Here is a 23,571-nt window from a genome sequence, read left to right on the forward strand (position 1 = left end):
GGGGAGAGAGAGGGGGGAGAGAGAGGGGGGAGAGAGAGGGGGGAGAGAGAGGGGGGAGAGAGAGGGGGGGAGAGAGAGGGGGGGAGAGAGAGGGGGGGAGAGAGAGGGGGGGAGAGAGAGGGGGGGAGAGAGGGGGGGAGAGAGAGGGGGGGAGAGAGAGGGGGGGAGAGAGGGGGGAGAGAGGGGGGAGAGAGGGGGGAGAGAGGGGGGAGAGAGGGGGGAGAGAGGGGGGGAGAGAGGGGGGGAGAGAGGGGGGGAGAGAGGGGGGGAGAGAGGGGGGAGAGAGGGGGGAGAGAGGGGGGAGAGAGGGGGGGAGAGAGGGGGGGAGAGAGAGGGGGGAGAGAGAGGGGGGGAGAGAGAGGGGGGAGAGAGAGGGGGGAGAGAGAGGGGGGGAGAGAGGGGGGAGAGAGAGGGGGGGAGAGAGGGGGGAGAGAGAGGGGGGGAGAGAGAGGGGGGGAGAGAGAGGGGGGGAGAGAGAGGGGGGGGAGAGAGAGAGAGAGAGAGAGAGAGGGAGGGAGGGAGAGAGAGAGAGAGAGAGAGAAAGTATTGTTGGGTGGGCAAGGGGGGTTTGGGATGTGATGACATGGGTACAGTCTGAGGGTATCAGGAAGTGTGCACTTTTGTCATAAACAACCAAATGTAAGCTATACTTCGTTACACATGGACCATTCACCTTTTTATCTGTGTGTTTTCAAACCTCTCACTGAGAAGGTCTAAAATGACAGACTTCAATTACTTTCAAATAGCTAATTTAGTTGATTCTGATGGAGCAACCTCAATTTTTGGTGTATCCGTATCTACACTTTGCAAGCAAACTTATACAAGACAAACTGCCACTTCACCATGCTAAAAAGCTAAGTTCTTGACAAGACAGTCAATACTGTGTTACTGCTCCATCATTTTGAAAGTTCTGCCTTCATTTAGTGTCCTAGATCTTGATTTTTCCATGAACATCATAAAATTCAGTTACTGTAGTAAGAAATGTTATTTCCTGGTGTGTCACTGTTGGACTCTCTTGGGTGTTTTTTTTTTTTTTTTTTTTTTTACTGTAGATGTCTGATCACGAAAGTTCCTCTGCACGAGAATGAGTGTTCACATAATTCATCGAATGCTAACAAAGACTTAACAAAAACAGATTATATATGACAGTATATGCAAATGAACAACATTACAGCCGAAGTCTCCGTCATTGCAAAGAATCACTATACAACAAAAGGAGATTTCTAAAATGCAGTCTTTCTACTGAAGGTTTACAAATCAGCAAATTATATTTCAATTTTGTAGGAAGCCTACAGTACAATCCAAAGTTAAGAAAATTTCATCCAACAGCAATATGAATTTATTATTCAACAGCAATATTTCTTCTGTCTAGTATTCATGAAGCAAATGTTGCAGTTCCTATTTAATGATTCCATAGACTTGGTGGCTCAGTGGGTGACAGACTGCAAACGTAAATGTCCAGGGTTCAATCCTCAGTTCACACGAGGATGTTCTTTGTGTTAATAGCGTATTTTAACTACAGCAATGATTTGTTTATTTCAAAAAATGTTGAGTTACAGCAGAATAAACTGTAGATAAGCTTATAACTGGCTGTGTTAATCAACTCAAAGGCCAGAAACATTGTATTTGCAATAAGATCTAGCTTAGTAAAGCATCTGTGTTCAAACCAGCCTTCTGGTTGACAGCTATACTTATCATGAAGCACTTATCAGATGATTAAGTTTATGCACGAGGATGCAATGTTGGTTCCAAGCTGCTTCAAAAATATAGTGCAATAAGTTCACAAAGAGATTGCAGAATGTTTTGAAGGTCCTTTCTGTGCTAAGGATATTCTTTGTGAATACACAAACTTAATCCAAAATATGATACCAGAGTCAACAGAGTAAAACTAAGCAAAATATACTGTCATTTCAGAGTTAGCAACAATGGATATTGTGATCACACTGAAGCCTGTAGCATTCACTTTAATACATTACCTCAGTTCTTTTAACACTAGCAGCAAGGATACTGGCATCCAATTTTAAGTTTTTAAAGAGCTTTTTACTAATTTGTGATATCTGCTTCTGAATACAAACAGGAAACTTGGAGCACCTTAAAGACACATTGCACAGTTGGTTAACACAAATGCATGGTGCACTGGTCCTTACTTTAAATTTCATTACACCCATAAGAAGGTTTCTACTCTTCCATGATTTAATAATTAATTCAATTTTCTTCTTGAGTGTTTCCTGTAGTTGGACATAAAAATCTCTGAATATGAACTTTAAAAGTTCTGTACACACTGATCAGCCAGAACATATGACCACCTACCTAATAGCCAGTATGTCCATCTTTGTCACTGATAACAGCAGGGACTTGTCGTGGTATGGAAGAAATGAGGCCTTGGTACATTGCTGGAGGGAGTTGGCACTGCATCTGCACACGCACACACACGCACACACACGCACACACACGCACACACAAGTTCACCAAATTCCCACAAATTCCAGGGAGGGGACAATGAGATCTGACACCACATTCAATCACATCCCAGATATGTTCAATCTGTTTCAGATCTGGCGAGTTGGGGTGCCAGTTCTTCAATTGGAACTCGCCACTGTGTTCCTCAAACCACTCCATCACACTCCTGGCCTTGTGACACGGCGAATTATCTCACTGAAAAATGTCACTGCCATTGCGAAACATGATTGCCATGAAGGAGTTTACATAGTCAACAACCAGTGTACAACACTCCTTGGCCGTCATGGTGCCTTCTACGAGCTCAACTGGATCCATGTGAATGTTCCCCAGAGCATAGTGGAGCTGCTGCCAACTTGTCTCCATCCCGTCGTACAGGCCTGAAGGAACTGTTCCTCTGTAAGATGATGGATTCATGCCCTCCCATTGGTATGATGATGAAGGTATCTTGATTCGTCAGGCCATGCAATGCTCTGCCACTGCCAACATCCAGTGCCGATGGTCTCATGCCCATTTGAGTCATAGTTGCTGATGCTGAAGTGATAACAACAGCACACGCAGGGGTCGTTGGCTGTGGAGACTCATAGTTCAGAGTATTCGATACACTGTGTGTTCTGACACTTCTACTCTGCCCAGCATTAAAGTCCGATGTTAGTTCAGCCACAGTTCGCTGCCTGTCCTGTTTTAACAATCTGCCCAGCCTACGGTGGCTGACATCTGTAATGAGGGATGGCCACCCAATCCTATGTCGCCTGGTCATGACTTCACCTTCATTTTGCCACGTGTTGAAGACACTCACCACAGCACTCTTCGAACACCTGATATGTCGTGCAGTTTTCGAAATGCTCGTGCCATGTCTCCGGTACATTACAGTCTACCCTTGATCAAACTCAGACTGCACACCTTCCACATTCTACAAACAGACAGCATGCTCATTGCGCCTACGTGCACCGCAGGTGTGTGACTAGCAGTCATTCCTCACCAGGTGACGCTGCTATTACCTGGACAGGTTTACGTCTATAGTAGGTCAGTGGTTATAATGTTCTGGCTGATCAGAATGTGTTTTCCTGTATGGAATCTCTTTATCTGGATTGGTTTTTAGGGATATTCAAACTAATAGCTGTACATACTTACGTGTACATTTTTAATCATAGCTATTTGTACTGCTTTTTGCTAAGTATGGTGACAATGGGTTAGAGGACAAACGTTGCTGCTTGTAGTTTAATTTTTGGTGCACAGTTTACAACATGAAACCTTAACAAACATTTTGAAGTTCAAGTATATCAATTGCTTTGAAATATGTGATACAAAGCAGTAGCATAATGTTTATATTTACTTCCTATAACATACTACAGTATGATTAAAGTATGATAATGGTTGACCATACACACTTTACCAAGTATAACACTTTTTTTCACTCCAGCTTCACAAAAAATTCTGTGAGAGCATACAGAGTATACAATGGCGACAAATTACATTAATAGAAACCTGTCCCTTAATACAAGCTTTAGAAGATGTAGTAGTATGCAGCACCCCCTTTCACCTAGCATGCAGCACCTTCTTTCACCTCAACGACAGTACTTACACTAGGTGTTACTGGAACGACTGATAATCTGCAAGTGATAGGGTCCACACTGTCAAGTTACCAGTCACCTGCACAGAGTCGCAGGTGAATAAAGAGATGCTAATAATAGGGCAGAAGGTTACAGTAAAGTTTATCAGTAAGAGAAAATGGCTAATGTGTCACAGCTATAAATGTCTTTTACACTGGAATTACTTCCTCCATCTGCTGAAACAGTGCCCTTGGAGAGCAGGACGAATTTCTCATGGCTTCCGAACATAATCAAGCAGACCAGTGTCAGATGCCAATAAAGTTTTCAGTTCAGTTCAGTTAACCTCTTCCTCAACTCAAGCCTTCAATTACAGTGTTTCTGCAGTTGTTATCCTTGCACCTCGTGACTCAACAAGCAATGTGACGTGTGAGAATGGCTTATGCGTCCCCACAGTAAGATGGTTGGGAACTGTAGTGTTACTTACCAGTTGTCCACCAATGGACTGAAAATATTCCCTCCATTGTCTTCCTACTAATCACTGTTAGAATCTGCAGTCGTTGACTGTGACCCCTGTAATCAACACTTTGTTGCCAACAACAGTTTTTCCTCAAATCTTGGTAGACATGGGATGCCCTTGACATGAAATGACCCTCTAAATGCAGTGTACCATTTTGCTCCTCCACAATCTGGCACCAATCAAATGTGCTGTTAGTATCTTACGTGCTCTACTACCACACTGATCAACAGAATGAGGCCCGAAGTCCACTCATCCCAAATCACGACTGATCCATTTGTCGAAATGACAGGAATGCACTCTCCTCCCCCACCCCCTTCCCACACACAGCTCATCTCTAACTCAGCTACTTACAAGTGCAAAATATCTTCCATTTAAAAAGCCCCTTTCTCATGTAAGATGTGCTGCCTCTCCACCAGTGGTGAATTCTCAGGATGCTTCAGTGGGTCCACAAAAGATAAACACAAAATGGGTGACTTAGCAGGTAGCACAAAAAATGTTTTATTGGTAACTGGACAAATGGAATTTCCTAACTGCTGACCACACATATTATGCAGGTGAAGCAGTATTTTTCCAACCACCTACCTTGTTGCGATTGTGCGGTCTCACCCACCCACCCACCACCACCAAAAGCTTTACAACATGGATTTGAGCAATAGGAGATATTCAGTGATATGGAAATTTCAACTCCTGCAATTTACAATGACATCAAGACACTGCTGCAATGGATTTGTGAAATATTCTGGAGGTGTGAAATAATGCTGGAAAAATATAAGACCTTTAACAAATTACTTATAAAGGGGTTACAAACTACCATAAACTGAAAGCTGGGCAACATGCTGAGCTGGAAATTTATTTAATAAATACAGTAAATTACAACTGCATCAATTAAGCCTGGTCCACACGCAACGATCTGTCTGCGCAGACATCGGCGCCGATGTCTGTACATGCAAAAGATCGCTGCAAATGTGGTGTGTTCACACGACACAAACCCCAATCTACTACTCGCCCGCCATCTGTCGGTGTAGAAAAGAAATATCAGTGGCAAGCGATTACGCTCCCCATAAATGTCAAAAATTTAATTCAGTTATTTTGAAATATAAATTTGTCTGTGTTTGCAACTTGTGTTGCAAAAAACATTCAGACCAACCACAGGGAACAGAGAAAGCGGTCAAAATGTGGTAGACAGTGGCTGCTAAAGGAAAAGCAGTTTTCTCACGTAAATTTACAGCGAGAGTTGCAGGGCGAACCTAAGAAAGCCAAGCAGATCAAAATACCATAAAGTTGGCTGGTATACTTGATCTACTCCTACACCAGATCTTTTAGATTTCTGAACTTTGGATAACTCTTTTCGGTAAACAGTTCGCAACGAATTTATTTATTTTATTACTGTTTCTCTGTTTGCCGAGGCGTCAACTGCCCGCGATTTTTCAATTAGAGCATTGTATGCTGCTGTCTTTTTGTCTCGGTCACAAACATGGGTGGTTTATATATATTTCAATGAATTCACTTACAAACTCTCGAGAACACTAATGAGTATCAGCCATTTTAATGCCCTGTGTGCACAAATACAAACACTAGTCTGAGCAAACAGCTGTTTCGTGCCAGATTTGCGGCGATCTCCTGTCCACACGCTCTAACTTGTCTGCGCAGATGTGGTTTGAACCCACAGATTTGAGAGGTTTCACTCAAACCTCCAACTCCAACTTCCAGGTTTGCACACACCTCAGGTTGGTGCAAATCTTCTGTCCACACACAACGATCTGTCTGCGCGCATGTGATGTGCGCAGACATTTGCACAGACAGATCGTTGCGTGTGGACGGGCCTTTACCATGTAGACACAATTGAAGCAAACTAGAAATTGTGAACATAATGAAACAAGAGAATTTTATGCATATGATGCATAATCTTCCCACAGCCACCTTAACAAAATGTTACTGCATATAGTCACTCACTGGGTACGTTAAAGAAAAGCTACAATTTTTAATCACACAAATCAGCAGAGAGAGAAAAGCCATGAATATCAGATTATAGCCTGTAAAAAATGGTGTTCTGACAGCACACTATATTATAAATGCAACAGATCTGTTGCTGATGAATTTGAAATTTTTTTGGTCTTTTGTGGCAATTTACAAAGAAAAAAAGGAATCTGCCTCAATGGAATGCCCACCAAAGGTAGTAGTGATTTCTCTCATGCCAACACTGACAGGACAGAAATGAACTGCATGTCCTCAATCTATTCCAAACTTCCATTGCCTAAGAAGTTTATGAAAACTGCTGTGCGAGTATACCCATAACCACACATAATGAGGGTCCAATGTGTAACTTATCTGAGACAATTTAATCACCAAACAATCAAAGGAAACTATATGACAATTACTTTTAGGCAATTCTTGTTGACCCTGTGTAATCCTTTTCTGCTTGACATGGAACTTTCTTTTGTTCCTTATAATATGACCAGCAAACCTGAGCCTATGAATACACAAATACTAAAACTAATACAAACCATTTTCACAAGGGTGCATTTCTTAACAGTATGTACAGCAGAATATTTCACTTTTTACACATTTAGGTTGGGACCCATGATGCCACTGAGCTTTAAAACAGACATCAGGAAGTCCGATAAACTCGGCAACATCTACCTTTGAAAACTGTTTCTGCTGTTGCTAATGTATTTACATCTCAGATATTGCACATAAATGAAACAACATATGTTCCAGAAGCCAACTGTGTTGAAGATTAGATGAAGCTGAAATGCAAATTTCAACCTGTTCCTTTCAGTAAATTCTTTGACACTGCAAGCTTTACCATGATATGTTTAACTGTCTTATAAACTGTTAAATTTAATCACATAGAAAGCTATGCTAAAATCCCAAAACAAACTGAAGTGGAAGAGACTTTGTAAATATTTTAAAATATTTGTTGTTTCTTTGGTCCCAAGAAAGTAGTTCCTACTTTACAGCAGAAATGAATTAAATATTTAAATTTCTTCTTGGAGCATCTAGAATGACTTTCGCAACTGCAAATTCATGTTTACATATTACACAAGGTGCGCGTCAAGAAGCCGAAAATTCCCTCTCTGCTCAATACATGCTTCAACTAGCGGCCCTAGAAGCAAGTTAACAAGATTTTACCGCAATCGAAAGCTCAATTATACAACAATATAAGTATGCAGTCTTAAGACCTTACACTTAATACAGAAAGCACCTTACTTTGTATACACTTTTCATTACTCACAGATGCATTGCTGTAAGCAGTTTTTGGTTTAAAAACCTATATTATTGCTGGTATGACATCTGACTTTTTACCTTTAACACAAATGTAAACTCCACATAGGTAATCATTTTCATAATGACTTTCTTCTCCTGTTGATGTTTTCATTTATGGTGAAAACCATTGCCAATCTATGTAACAGGTCCAAGAAACTCACTGAAAAACAGATTTGAAATATGACGAAGACAGCAGTATTTGGTATTTGCTACGAACTCAACGTTTGTCTCAGAGAGAGAGAGAGAGAGAGAGAGAGAGAGAGAGAGAGAGAGAGAGAGACCGACCAGGCAAAGGTTCCAGTTTGGCTCAAATAACCATCTCTGCCCCACAATCTCTGAGCAAAATAGTCTTGTTAATGAGAATTATTTGATTGTAGCTGTCACATAAAGACAAATATACATGCTGTAGGCAAGTAATTTATTTAATTCAATTTACAGTTTACATTATTTAATACAATTTCCATTCAGACGAATTACTGTAATGAATATGTTACTCCATAATGGAGGTAACAATGAAATGAGCCTTCCACAGATTAAAATTTTAAGCTGGATCAAGATAAACCTTTTGTTAACATTCTAACCGACTGCTTATGGGCACATCACAGTTCAAGTGAATACTTAGATGTGTCAGTCTCCATCTACTAAAATTTACGTAAGTACAATCGAAAAATACCACTCACAAAAGGCAAGGGTCACATTATACACAGTTTTAGTGTGTCACTAAGTTCCATCACAGTATGCTCTCCAACGAAGAATTCGACAACCTTTATGCTCCATCTCAAGATATTCATAGACATTCTTTTTCCCATTCTTTTTCTAATTGTGAAGAGTACAAGGGAATTTGTGTCATTTGGAATGTAGGAGAGAACTACTGACAAATTTAAGTGTAAGACAAGTTTGTATACCTCAGTAATACTATTGAGGATTGTACGAATCCAGCTACAAGTATCAGTTCAAGACAAATTTTCAAGTGTGAAGAAACTTCAGTAACTTTGAACATATAAATACCAATGGCTCACAAGTTTATTTGATGTTCAACATACACCAACATATACAACTGCTTGTGTACCGAGTGACCTCTGCAATTATTACAATTACTCAATCTTCCAAAGACTCCCCTCTTTCACCACATCAATTATTTTTAATGATTGTCTTTAAAGTATTTGGTGATGTTTCCAGTTTGTGCACAATATTTTGACAGACAAACGGGTCATCTCCAGGTGCTGAGAGTTTTGACGTTATATGTACTTGTTGCCTGAACTCCGACCAAGCTGAACTATAGTTGACCTCATGCCACTATTTTTTTAGCAGAGCCTATCCAACTTTTACAATATCATCAATACTTCACAGTCCACTTGGAGTCCAAGTAACTAAACTCACAGCACCTGAGGAAGATGACTGTGCCAGTAGTCAAAATACTATGCACAAAATGGAAACAACTATTCTGCTGAACACCTGGAAGCCTACCATTTATCGGTCACTCTGAGAAAAGTTGAGAAATCACCAATTTCACAACAATTAACGTGAAATTAAAAAATAAACTAATAATCACTGGTCATAGACTAACTGTTCATTTCACTTTTTGGTTTTTCTTCTTTTCTTTCCTATGCTTTTTTAAATGCGCATATATTGTGTGGTTGGCAATTCTGTGAACTGTTAGGCATTCTATTTACTTAAAATGAGACATCCAAAGACAATAGTTTTTGGTGCATAAATTTTATAACAGACAACAGTGATTTTTAGCATTGAGCATTTACAAATGTTAGGATTCATTGAAGATACAGCCAATTGATACCTATACTGTATCTTTTGTGTGTGTGAGAGACAGAGAGAGAGAGAGAGAGAGAGAGAGAGAGAGAGAGATCACATGCAGATTAAAGAATTTCAGGTTATATGCATGTCTAGAAACATTTGGTATTCTAATAAGCTTTGTGTGGTTTGGCCTACTGGGAAGACTCCATGTGGAAATTTAGGTGTTTACTGCAACTGCAAAGCAAATACAACAAAACTGTTGGAGGGCTACACTTTCAGGCAACCCACACAGATCAAGAAACGGTGTCTCTCATATTTCCCTCACAAAGAAACATACATGTAAAGGAATTTAACTGAAAAGTTGTTAAATTCAATATTATATCACAGGCGTGCACACACACACGTTGCACTTCCCCACCGAGAAACAATGTTCTGTATATCAAGAACAGAACACGAAATTACAAAGACAGAAACGAACAAAATTGAGGATTCCAGACTCCAAGAGTAAAAATGTGATTCAAGAAACCATCACTAAGTTTAGACAGTGATTCACAATGTTCCTGATTGCAGACTCACCAGGAATTCATTTTCTTTGTTAAATACAAGTTAACTGAAATTTTGTTATCATATGGCTCCACATGTCAGTAAGCTTCACCTTACCTTAAAGATTTTCTTACCATAACACCATATGCCACAGCAATGAATAATCTGAGAATTAAGTGATACTTGGCAGAAATCTGCAATGAACTAGTAACTGAAAAACAACAAATTAAACTTTTAACACCTTCAGATGCCTAGAACATAAAATATTTTGCAAAATTAAACTTTCATAGTATGCTGCTAGTCTAAGTTACTCAACTGAGAGTACCACTTACAAAATTACAACTTTATGAGAGTCAATGCAAATTACCCAGACTATCTTGAATTACACAGTTTCCAATATTAAATACATGGTCCCTCAACTATTTCTAACACTAAATGACAATCTTACAATGAAGACTGGGTAAATTTAACCAGACGCATCACTGATCACTTAACACAGCAAACCACAGGGATTTCACATCAACTGAATAGATGCTTAACTTAAAATCATCATCACTGAAACAGATATGCCCAGACAGAGTTGGTCACTACACCAAACCATCTGACAAAAGCAATGCATGCATTTTCTACTGATGCCATCGCCACCTGTCTCATTTTTATTATTTATGTTCCATTTCAGACTGGTTATTTAAAGTGAGGAGCTACCAATCTATCCTGAACACAAATTTTATAGAAATTAAAAACACAATACATCATCTACAAATAAATTTTTACCAAATTTAGCTGCAAATGAACTTTCATACTTATCCATTCCTATGTAGACACAGAAAAAGACAACTAACTATACAGAAATATGGGAAAGCCACACAAGCAGATGAAAGGTGTAGTTTCGTGGCAGATGAAAGGTGTAGTTTCGTACGCACACACACACACACACACTAAAAACCAACAGTATATTCCTTTATTATTAGAGGCTTGGCAAATCCAGAGGCTGACCTGAAGACAATCACATGAAATGTTACCAAATTAGTCTGGAAAACACCTCAATATCAAATTTTAGCACTTTCAACAAACTGTCCAACACAACATACATGAACAAGGAGACTGCTATTCTCTCCAAATGGAGAATTTTGCCCAAAAGCTACACAATTGTCTGGCTAGTATGTTCCTGTCTGATACTTGGAGAGTTGCAGCTTATTCACATACTTTCCATCTTATCAAGATGAAGCGGAGCAAACGCATGTATCTGGTAGTAGAGAAACAAATGCCAGAGAGGTTCATAGGGTAAAGTGACCCAAGTATGACAGAAGATTACTTTTAAGGAATAGAGCACTTGTTAGGAAAAAACTGTATATGTTAGGGAGTATAAGCTGCTTTAGCACCGCATTTAATTCTTTAAAAGTTCACAAATACAAAAAAAAACTTGATATTCTTATGTACAATGAAGATACAAAGTCTAGGTCTTAATAATGAGAAAGACTCCCATATACCTTTTTTTTCTGTGATATTTATGGCATGAAATGTATATCAGAGAGAACTAAAAAAATTTTTTTCCTATTTTTAGTAACAAAGTCAGCCAACAATGTTTAGTAAATGTTTTCAATTATACTAAATGCACTTATACCAATACAAAAATAAGACACACACAAAAGAGAACTTTTTTGTGAATATCAACAGGGCAAGTCAACAAGATTTCTCATTTGATATTTGCCACTCCAGTAGCAAGATGAGGGATTGGCAATTTCAGTATTACACCACTCTTTATTAATAGAGAAAGGTCTTTTTCTTTTAATTTTAAAATATTCAAGGAGATATCAGAATGTGTCTCCTCAGTTGCCTTTCCACTTCACAGATGTTAACAATAAGGGCTGGTGGGCTGGCGGACGGGCCGGCCAACCCCCACCCACATCCAATTAGGACTAAGTTGGTACCCACACTCCACTTCACATCAAAAGCCTATAAACATTCAGAAAATGTTCTCACACTTGAGCACGAGATTTGCTGTAGATTCAAACAGGTGGGTTACACACATTCTGTGCCAAGGAGAGTGGTGGTGCCAGGAGGGTTATCCAACCACCAACTGTCACTAACACTTCCAGAACCCATATAACAATGCCAACCCGATAGTGGAACGGGGAATGTCAAAGAAGAACATTCAGAGAGATTACATACTACAGCATTACTCATTACTGTACCTATATCACATAAGTCTTTTACAGTACCATTACATTTCCTTGACAGAAAAACAATCACCTCCCCTCTACCAAAATTTGACTTTAAAATTATGTCTACAGCAGGACCTACAAAATATACTAAACAGTCTAGTCTTCAGATTTCATCAATAAGGTAAGGATGTGTTTCTTTATTGCTTAATATCTGAACAATTTCCCTGAAAACAATGAAACCTGCCAGTATCAATCTAATTTTACATCTACGTTTTCATATAAATTATTTATCCAACATGAAAATGGGACTTATTTCAGTTGATGCCAAAACAAGTGCACACATAACTGTGTATTTCTAGTTATAAAAGGAATACTGAAGCCACTGCACATTGCACACTTTACTCAATTTGAGCACCAGAAACGAAGTGCCACATACGGAGGTGATAATCACATTGAATATTCTAAGCCCTCAGTATCAATTACTGCACATTCTCATTTTTGCCTTTCCTACTGAAAGTGCAACAGTATCATTTCAACATGTATAAAACATTCCTCCCCCCCCCCCTCTCTCTCTCTCTCTCTCTCTCTCTCTCTCTCTCTCTCTCACTCACCTCACTCACCTCACTCACACACCACACACACACACACACACCACACACACACACACACACACCACACACACACACACACACCACACACACACACACACACCACACACACACACACACACCACACACACACACCTAACCACTTCATTAAGGCATATCTACAATAAACATTGTCAACTGATAAAAATGTTAAATTTAATCTCTTGCTGAACAGCAGGAAATCCATTACAATTGAAAGCCACTACTTCAACTAGTATTTTCGCTTATGGCTTGTGATCATCAGCCCAAAGACTGGTCTGATGCAGCTTTCCATCCAAGCATATCCTATGCAAGTCAAAACTTCTCTGTAATTACTGCAGCCTACATCCACCTGAACCTGCTTACTCCAGCCAAACCATTACAATCTCTTACAGTTTTTAACCCATCCTCTTTCCATTAAACTAACTATTCCTTGAAGCCTTAGGAGATGTCCTATTAACCTATACCTTCTTTTAATCAAGTTCTGCCATGAATTTCCCTTCTCTCAAATTCTTGGCTACATGCGCGCAAGATGTTCATCAACAAAGATTGCGCACGTTGGCAACAATTATACTAAAGTGTGCAGTGCAATAAAAAGTACCCTCTGCCATACATTTTAAAGCATTTCCCAAGACATTGGTTCTGTACACATTTTCTTAAGATTGTGACACGATTTGTAACCTTTGACCAGCGACAGGAAACGTGAAACAAACAGCGACTGTAAGCTACAGATCAGTCTGTCACCATAACCAGTATGTGTCCCCCCCCCCCTCCTCCTCCCCCACTGGCTTCCAACCCAATTTATACCTCGGGCTGTGTTACAGATTGATCTGTCACCACAACTAAGTCCCCCCACCCTCCCTCAACTTCATCAGCTAACAAAACTGTGAACATACACACGATAAAGTGATGCGATATGAGCCATTAACATTACATCACTGGCCAAAGCTGACAATGTATCTAACATTCCTCTTGACCCTAAGGTAAGTGTTTCATAATTTTCCTTATCCTGCAGTTCATGCCTTGCTATTGATCCAAAAGGCCTCGTCACTGACAATTATATAGCATACAGCTGACACTAAACAACCGCAAATAATTACATTTCATATAATGGAAATTTTAACATGAATAACAAATTTGTGGAAATATTAAAACATCTTGGCAAAAACTACTGTGCAAATCAGAACGAAGATTTATACTAGCATAACAAAAATACTAGGCCTGTCAAGTAACTGCCTCACAATATGATTACTGTCATAGGATGGAGGCCATAGAAGTCATGCAAATAAATTGTTCGGCACATATTGACCCATGAACAACCCAGCATCCACAGAGCAGCCTTTTCTTCCAATACTGATAGGAAAACACATACAATATGTATGTTTTTGAATAGAGTCCGCCTTTAGCAAAACACATTTGTTTTTTAACCCAAACATGTTTCACTGCAGTTGCAGCATCTTCAGTGGGCTTTTTACTTTCCATCTGTTAAAGAATGTTCTTTGGTGTTTGTATACATGTAGTTATTAGTTTTTAAATTTTAATTATAGATATTTGAAAAAATACATAAATTATGAATTCATACCTTTTTACCACATATTGTGGTTATTCTGATGCGTTGTGTTTCCACAGTGACTTTTTTTTTTCTTGCATAGTTTGTCATGGTACAAACGGTTGCAGATGACAAACTGTGCAAAACAATGGCCACTGTAGAAACACAACACATCAGAAAAACCACACCATGTGGTAAAAAGGTATCAATTCGTAATCTGTTTTTCAAATATATGTAATTACAATTAAAAAACTAATAGCTACATGTATACAAATAGCAAAGAACACCCTTTATCTTTAAAAGATGGAAAATAAAAGCCCACTGAAGATGCTGCAACTGCAGTGGAACATGTTTGGGTTAAAAAAGAGAAAATGTGTTTTGCTAAAGGCAGACACTATCTAAAAACATACATATTGTTAAAGCAAACACGGAAGAATACACATACAGTTATTATACAACTTGACCCCTCCAAACATCACTCTCATAAGGATTACTCTAGATGTCCTAAGGCTATCCTCTGCTTCAAGCAAGTTCTTTAGTTCACTTTACCCACATCTATATCAACCATCTGTTTCCCATATTTTAGCCCCAAGAACAGATAAATATATTATACTAAAAGGATTCTGAAAAGGATTGTTGTATGGTAGCTATAGGCCTATTTTACACGACATTATGATTTAACATATCCCAGCAATGCTGACTTTTCTCAGGCCATTAGCAATTTAGAATGACAAAGTTTCACAACAAGCACCATTATGCGTATCTAGTATATGTGCTAAACATTCCACATCACATGACATAAAAATCATAACAGAAAAAAAACTCTTCTTATAAGCATGTAGGAGGGATGTTAGAATAACACTTTGGCATAATTACAGTAGCACAAATAACTGTAACATGATTTACAAATTTGCAGCAAAACACTGGCCATGAAATTACAAAATTGGCAGCAGAAACACACATTTAGAATACATACCCAATACACCAAAGAACCCTGCACAACACCTCTTCATATTTTAACTTTAAACACTACTAACACCAATATTACTAACATGAACCATCTATTCACACGAGACACTTTACTTTCATCATATCAATAATGCATTAAACTCCCAAACAATTTGCATTGGCAGTCTTTCACACAGTTTACATTTACATCACCACACATACATACATACATACATACATAAATTTATTTGGACTGCAACAGAAGTACAAATTTTAGAACTGCAAATGACATAATGAAACAAAACTGTCTCACATTTGTAAAACCAATTTCAAAACTAACCATGAGCAAAATCTTACACCTCACAGAAATGAGAAAGAAGCTGCTTAAGTTACTCCCACAAACAATGTCAATCACCCCCTCCTCCCCCGCCCACCCTATACAGTTATTTTCTACACACATCTTTTCCACGGCTCAATACAAACATTTTCTGATAATCTACAACACCGAGAAATAATTTCTCAATTTAAACATTAAACACCTTCGGCTGACGCCGTACACATAATTGAATTGGACGAAACATAGAAAAAAATTTTCGATGAAAATACAGCCTATTTCGAATTTAATGGTTCAAACATGTGACTTTAAATTAACGAAACCTGTACCAAAACGGATATTACTGTCCTGCATTACATAAAATGCCCAAAGCGCACTCAAAATAGGTGACTCGTAATCTTTGCCTGAAGCAGTTAACCGACAGAATGCTACACAGAAAGAAATACTATCAAGGCACATACAATACTTCTAGCTTCAGAACAGTAAAATACATTAAACATCCCTCTGACTCTGTTACTTACACGCAAACTGATACTAAAACTTTCATGTACTGTAAATAACAAATTTCGAGTTCCTGCTTCCTCGAGTGACATTCACCGAATCGTTGATGTTAATATAAATTACTTCCCACCACACTCTTGGTATTATCCAAAAGAACAATAAACAAACACAAAGGGTGGATCATTCGTTATGGAGCACAAGTTAACACACTATGTCCCAGCACAACCTGTTACAACACACACTGAACAGATAAAATTAGTTGCATTACCTTCCTTCGGAAGCCGCATACAGTCTCCCGATGGTCCTGAAGGAGTTTCTTCCTCATCACCTGCGACAACATTTTTAATGATGTTAAATAAACGTAAACAAGGTCTCAACACACTGCATTACTACTACCGATCTGTCTTCTAAGCGCACTTCTTATAGACACATTCCCAAACAGTTATTTTTGCCTATATACGTCAGTCAGCACTACGGTTATTCAACTTACTCGAAACTTGTCCATCCTTAATGTGTTCGTACCATTCTGTCCATGATTTCTCGAGAAAAGCACCAAACGGACTTTCCTCGGTAGCCATTTTCACAGCAGTAGTTGCTTACTGTGACGTCAGTGTTTGACGTTTGTACCTTTAATTTCCAAAAGCAATACAAAGACTGGCAAGCATGACATTATTTACTATCTTACATTTCACACTTATTAATAACAATCAGGAGATAGTGTCAAACGTGAAACTGATTATTTATTCATAGCTAAAAGGAACTTCCAAAGCGGAACAACAAATTTCATCTGTTCTCCAGTCACGGAGTACATGTGATGAAAATATCGTTGCCTTCTTGATATAAAGAAAGTACAGAAAGCATGGTCACAGATGCTCAGAAATTAGTAAATTATGCATGGGCGTATGACGTACCTCCATGAAATTATGGAAATATTCTTACAGTTTCGTCTGTGCTATTCAATGAAGAAAGTCACAGACATTATTGACGGGAGTAATATTTTTTTGCGTGCCAGCGCTTTAAAGCTTATTTACATCAAGTATGACGATCTACCACATAACATACATGCCCAGTGAGAAAGTCCCGTTTGGGAAAAAAACGTCTTTTCAAACCAAAATTTATTTTTACAATGAAGAGCATTTCTTATACTAATTTCTACGTAGTTATCAACATAGTTCAGAGATTTTTCATAGCGGGTAACCAACTTTTCTATGCCCTCTTCACAGAAAGATGTCGTCAGTGAAGACAGCCACTGCTGAACACCTTTTCTTGCATCGGTTTGTGCTTGTTGAGTTCCTGGGAAGTAGCAACAGGTAATAGGGGGAATAAGCAAAGGAGAGCATCAGACAGGTTTGTGATAAATCTTGAAAATAGATTTGACCTGTTGCCTCAGTCAGAATCGGATGAGCCTCATGTAGCTGAAGATGTAGAAAGGGCACAATACGCTTTCAAGGACTTGAAAAAGGTAGGGAAATTTGTAAAGAGAAAGAAAGTTCTGTTGTTAGGTAGTTCCCATGGTAGAGGTGTTGGCCAACTACTGCAGGAAAATCTAGGTCCAGAGTACCAGTTCACAAACTTCTTCAGGCCTAGTGCAGATCTGGGTCAGGTAACAGAGGATATAGGTTCTTTATCCAAGGATTTCACGAAGGAGGATGCCGTGGTTATACTGGGTGGTCCGGGAAATAGCACTGACAGAGACTCTGAATATTCCATAGAGAGTGACCTGGTGAAGATAGCATCAGCCGCGAAGCATACGAGTGTGGGATTTGTGTCTGTGTTGAGACGCCATGATCAGCCTCGTTTGAACTCTTCTGTAGGGAGGGTGAACTTGAAGTTGGAGTGGCTGCTTAGGACAGATATTGTGTCCGATATTGGTTTGATTCCTGTGGATGCTATCGATAGGTGGGACTACACTAGGCATGGCCTTCACCTCAATAGGAAAGGGAAGGGAAAACTGTCTGGGTTGATTGCAGATAACTTAAGGGGGGACACTGTCATAAGTGCTAAAATACCAGTGGTCACTGGTGTCAGAGGATAGGGAAGGGGGATAGAAAACGAGTTTTAAGAGAGATTGGCAGACACACTCAGTTTGAGAAAACAGATGAACAGGAGTCAGATTTCAGCATACAGCCTCCATTTAAACAATGTTTAACAGAAAGTAATCAGAAACTGCCAGTTCATCTTCACCAAAGTAGTTATAATCCCATTAGTATGCAGTATCAGTTATCATTATTACACCAGAACATTCTGCGACTCAGAAATAAAGTTGATGAACTACTCATTTGTATCGATGAAATGAATTCATCTAACCAAATTGACATAATCTGCCTCTCTGAACATCAAGTGACCACTGGTATAGATATGTTAGACATTTCAGGATTTAAGCTAGCTTCCTACTTCTGCAGAGTAGATATGGATGGAGGAGGAGTTGCCACATTTATTAAAAACTGCCATAAATTCAAGAACATTGACATTAATAAATTCTGTTTAGAGCAGCATCTAGAAGCATGTGCAACAGAACTAGAGTTCCATAACAGATCCTATATAATATTAACTATTTACCGAGCACCTGCAGGAAATTATAATCTATTCATAAATCATCTAGAAGCTCTTTTGGGTTATTTAACAGGAAGAAACAAAGAAATTTTAATTGCTGGTGACTTTAATACAGATTTTCTAATGCAATCATCCAGTAAACATCCACTGCAGTTAGTAATGTTGTCTTTTAGTCTAACTCACACTGTAAACTTTCCAACTAGGATCACTAAATCCTCAAGGACAGCCATTGATAACATTTTTATAGACAAATCAAAGGAACAAAATCATATCAGAAAACCTGTAATAAATGGACTATCAGATCATGACATGCAGCTCCTTGTTTTAGATGTAAATTCTAAGCAGATTATCAAGACTGCTAAATCTGAGTACAGGAGAGTATTCAATCAACCAAAAATTGAGTGTTTTAGAAAACTGCTCAAAGATATGAATTGGAAAGTTGTTTATAGTGCTCATGACATGAATGAAAAATATAGCACATTCATGAACAATGTCAGTACTATGTTTGAAAACAGTTTTCCTCTAAAAGTTACTCAAATTAAACAGAAGTCTATATTAAAACCATGTATCACACAAGGAATAAAGATTTCCTGTAAGACAAAAAGGAAAATGTAGCTGTCGACCAAGAATAGCTCCAATGCTGATGATTTAGCTAAATACAAGGAATACTGTAAAATATTGAAAAAAAGTAATTCAGACATCTAAACAGATGCACTACGAGAAGAAGATAGCAATGTCAGGGAACAAAATAAAAACAATATTGGATATAGTGAATGAGGAGACTGGTAGAACCAGAAAGGAACAGGAGCAAATAGCACTAAGGGTAAATGACACATTGGTAACCGATGGGCATAGTGTGGCAAATCTATTTAACAAGTACTTTATATCCGTTACTGATAGAATGGGATTGTCAGGATCAGTAAATAATGCCCTTGAATATCTGGAACTAGCCTTTACAAATAGCTTCAGGTACATGAATATGTCACTCACTTCACCAAAAGTAATAACTTCCATAATAAAATCTTTAAAAACAAAGCATTCTAGTGGTTATGATGAAATATCAACAAAGTTAATTAAGGCATGTTCTTGTGAGTTTAGTACAATTCTAAGTTACTTGTGTAACCAGTAAATTATAACTGGGACATTTCCTGACTGGCTGAAATACGAGGTGCATTCAAGTTCTAAGGCCTCCGATTTTTTTTCTAATTAACTACTCACCCGAAATCGATGAAACTGGCGTTACTTCTCGACGTAATCGCCCTGCAGACGTACACATTTTTCACAACGCTGACGCCATGATTCCATGGCAGCGGCGAAGGCTTCTTTAGGAGTCTGTTTTGACCACTGGAAAATCGCTGAGGCAATAGCAGCACGGCTGGTGAATGTGCAGCCACGGAGAGTGTCTTTCATTGTTGGAAAAAGCCAAAAGTCACTAGGAGCCAGGTCAGGTGAGTAGGGAGCATGAGGAATCACTTCAAAGTTGTTATCACGAAGAAACTGTTGCGTAACGTTAGCTCGATGTGCGGGTGCGTTGTCTTGGTGAAACAGCACACGCGCAGCCCTTCCCGGACGTTTTTGTTGCAGTGCAGGAAGGAATTTGTTCTTCAAAACATTTTCGTAGGATGCACCTGTTACTGTAGTGCCCTTTGGAACGCAATGGGCAAGGATTACGCCCTCGCTGTCCCAGAACATGGACACCATCATTTTTTCAGCACTGGCGGTTACCCGAAATTTTTTTGGTGGCGGTGAATCTGTGTGCTTCCATTGAGCTGACTGGCGCTTTCTTTCTGGATTGAAAAATGGCATCCATGTCTCATCCATTGTCACAACCGACGAAAAGAAAGTCCCATTCATGCTGTCGTTGCGCGTCAACATTGCTTGGCAACATGCCACACGGGCAGCCATGTGGTCGTCCGTCAGCATTCCTGGCACCCACCTGGATGACACTTTTCGCATTTTCAGGTCGTCATGCAGGATTGTGTGCACAGAACCCACAGAAATGCCAACTCTGGAGGCGATCTGTTCAACAGTCATTTGGCGATCCCCCAAAACAATTCTCTCCACTTTCTCGATCATGTCTTCAGACCAGCTTCTGCGAGCCCGAGGTTGTTTCGGTTTGTTGTTACACGATGTTCTGCCTTCATTAAACTGTCGCACCCATGAACGCACTTTCGACACATCCATAACTCCATCACCACATGTCTCCTTGAACTGTCGATGATTTTCAATTGGTTTCACACCACGCAAATTCAGAAAACGAATGATTGCACACTGTTCAAGTAAGAAAAACGTCGCCATTTTAAGTATTTAAAACAGTTCTCATTCTCGCCGCTGGCGGTAAAATTCCATCTGCCGTACGGTGCTGCCATCTCTGGGACGAATTGACAATGAAGGCAGCCTCATTTTAAAACAATGCCCATGTTTCTATCTCTTTCCAGTCCAGAGAAAAAAATCGGAGGCCGTAGAACTTGAATGCACCTCGTATGCAGATGTTAAGCCTCTATTCAAGAAAGGGGATAAAGAGATACCATCAAACTACAGACCGATTTCACTTTTGCCAGAATTCTCAAAAATTTTAGGAAAAGTAATGTACAGGCAGCTTTTCAGCCATCTGACCACAAATAACATATTATCAAGAACACAGTTTGGACTTCTGAAGGGTTCTGATATCGAAAAGGCTATTTACTCCTACAGTGAAAATGTACTTAATTCATTAAATAACAAGTTACGAGCAGCAGGTATTTTCTGTGACTTGTCAAAGGCCTTCGATTGTGTAAACCACAACATCCTTTTAAATAAATTAGAATTCTAGGTGTCACGGGCAGTGCTGCAAAATGGTTCAAGTCATACGTCGCTAAAAGAAAACAAAGGGTGTCAGTGCAAGGGACAAGTGAATTAAGTCATCAGTCATCATTAGAATGGGAAGAAATTACATGTGGTGTCCCACAAGGATCCATCTTAGAGCCATTGCTTTTTCTTGTGTACATTAATGATCTCTCATCAGTTACACTACCAGAAGCAGAGTTCGTTGTGTTTGCAAATGACACAAGTATTGCAATAAATAGTATGTCAAGTGCAGTTCTAGAAAGATCTGCTAATGATATTTTCATGGATACTAATAAATGGTTTAAAGCCAACTCACTGACATTAAACTTCGAAAAGACTCACTATATGCAATTCAAAACCTGTAAAAAGTTTCCACCCAGCATATGCATAAAGTACGAAGAAGAGCAGATAGAAGAGGTTGACAGTCTTAAATTCCTGGGATTACAACTTGATAATAAATTCAGTTGGGAGGAGCACACCACAGAACTGCTGAAACGCCTTAAGAAATCTGTATTTGCAATTCGAGTGTTAGCAGACATAGGCGACATAAAAGTGAAACACTTTCATTCCATAATGCCATATGGTATAATATTTTGGGGTACGTTTTCAGAGTCCAAAACCATGTAATACGTATTATTTGTGGAGTAAATTCACGGGCATCCTGTAGAAACCTCTTCAAAGAACTGGGTGTACTAACTACTGCCTCTCACTATATTTACTCCTTAATGAAATTTGTCCTAAATAATATATCTCTTTTTCCAACAAACAGCTCAGTTCATACATACAATACCAGGAACAAAAATGAACTGCACAAGGACTTTAAAGCACTTACTTTAGTTCAAAAAGGGGTCCACTACTCAAGAACACTCATCTTCAATAATTTGCCAGCAAACATAAAAAATTTAGTTACAAATAAAGATCAGTTTAAAAGGAGCCTGAAAGACTTACTAGTGGCCAACTCCTTCTACTCCATTGACGAATTTTTTAATAGAAACAAATGATGTATTGTATATATTCATACTATTAGTATTGTTATTTCAGCTTTAAAAAAAAGTGACATGTTCCACATCCACGAGGATCTCCTTAACACGGATCTATGAAACGAAAAACTAATCTAATCTAATCTAATCTCTGCCTAGAGGTGAAACCATCAACACAGTACGATACTGTGAAACACTGAGAAAACATAGGCGCGCAATTCAAGACAAAAGGAGTGCAATACTCAGTCAAGGCATCACATGGCTTCATGATAACGCACGTTCCTATTCTGTTGGTGTCACTGTCCGTAGCTCGTGGTCGTGCAGTAGCGTTCTGGCTTCCCACGCCCGGGTTCCCGGGTTCGATTCCCGGTGGGGTCAGGGATTTTCTCTGCCTCATGATGACTGGGTGTTGTGTGATGTCCTTAGGTTAGTTAGGTTTAAGTAGTTCTAAGTTCTATGGGACTGATGACCATAGATGTTAAGTCCCATAGTACTCAGAGCCATTTGAACCATTTTTGTTGGTGTCACTCAAAACCTTATTCCACACTTCGGTTAGGAGCACTTCGCTCGCCCGCCGTACAGTCCCAATCTCGCACCTTCGGTTATCACTTGTTCTTCAACTGGAAGTGTGATTTTGGAGGAAAGCACTTTGACAGCGATGACAACTCAAAAAATGGTGTTCAGCAGTGGCTATTCTCACTGGTGGCATTTTTCTATGAAAAGGGAATAGAAACATTGGTTTTCCGCCATGATAAATGTCTCAACAATGTGAACAATTATGTAGAAAACCAGTTTAAGAACTTGTAAAAATAAATGTTCATTTGAAAAACTTGTTTTTATGAGATTTTATCAAAACGGTACTTCCTTGCCAGACATGCCTCGTATTACAATGTACATGATAGACAGGACATATTTGGATCTAACTAACAGCCTCATTAAAAATTCCAAAATTGTTTTTTCCCATTCTTTCCCAGTGAAGACAAAAGAATATCTCGAACTA

At 39.1% G+C, this 23,571-nt stretch overlaps 1 protein-coding gene across 5 annotated transcripts in view; it reads right to left on the bottom strand.

The window, feature by feature from the left end:
- LOC126249005 (mucin-5AC-like) overlaps positions 1-23,571 on the bottom strand; it is a 206,507-nt gene that overhangs the window by 162,919 nt on the left and 20,017 nt on the right. For 3 of the 5 annotated variants that reach the window (XR_007545584.1, XM_049950590.1, XM_049950591.1), the window contains exons 1-2: positions 16,703-17,012; positions 16,481-16,540 (exon numbers count right to left, since the gene is read on the bottom strand). Coding sequence is in view for 4 of the 5 variants with exons in the window: in XM_049950590.1 (XP_049806547.1) it covers positions 16,481-16,540; positions 16,703-16,790 (148 nt within the window). In the remaining variant the exon portion in view is untranslated. Of the gene's footprint in view, positions 1-16,480; positions 16,541-16,702; positions 17,013-23,571 lie in introns of those variants that run through there. The other 2 variants (XM_049950593.1, XM_049950592.1) reach the window with 2 other exon arrangements.

Source organism: Schistocerca nitens, chromosome 3 (genome assembly GCF_023898315.1).
Source record: "Schistocerca nitens isolate TAMUIC-IGC-003100 chromosome 3, iqSchNite1.1, whole genome shotgun sequence".
Lineage (NCBI taxonomy): Eukaryota > Metazoa > Arthropoda > Insecta > Orthoptera > Acrididae > Schistocerca > Schistocerca nitens.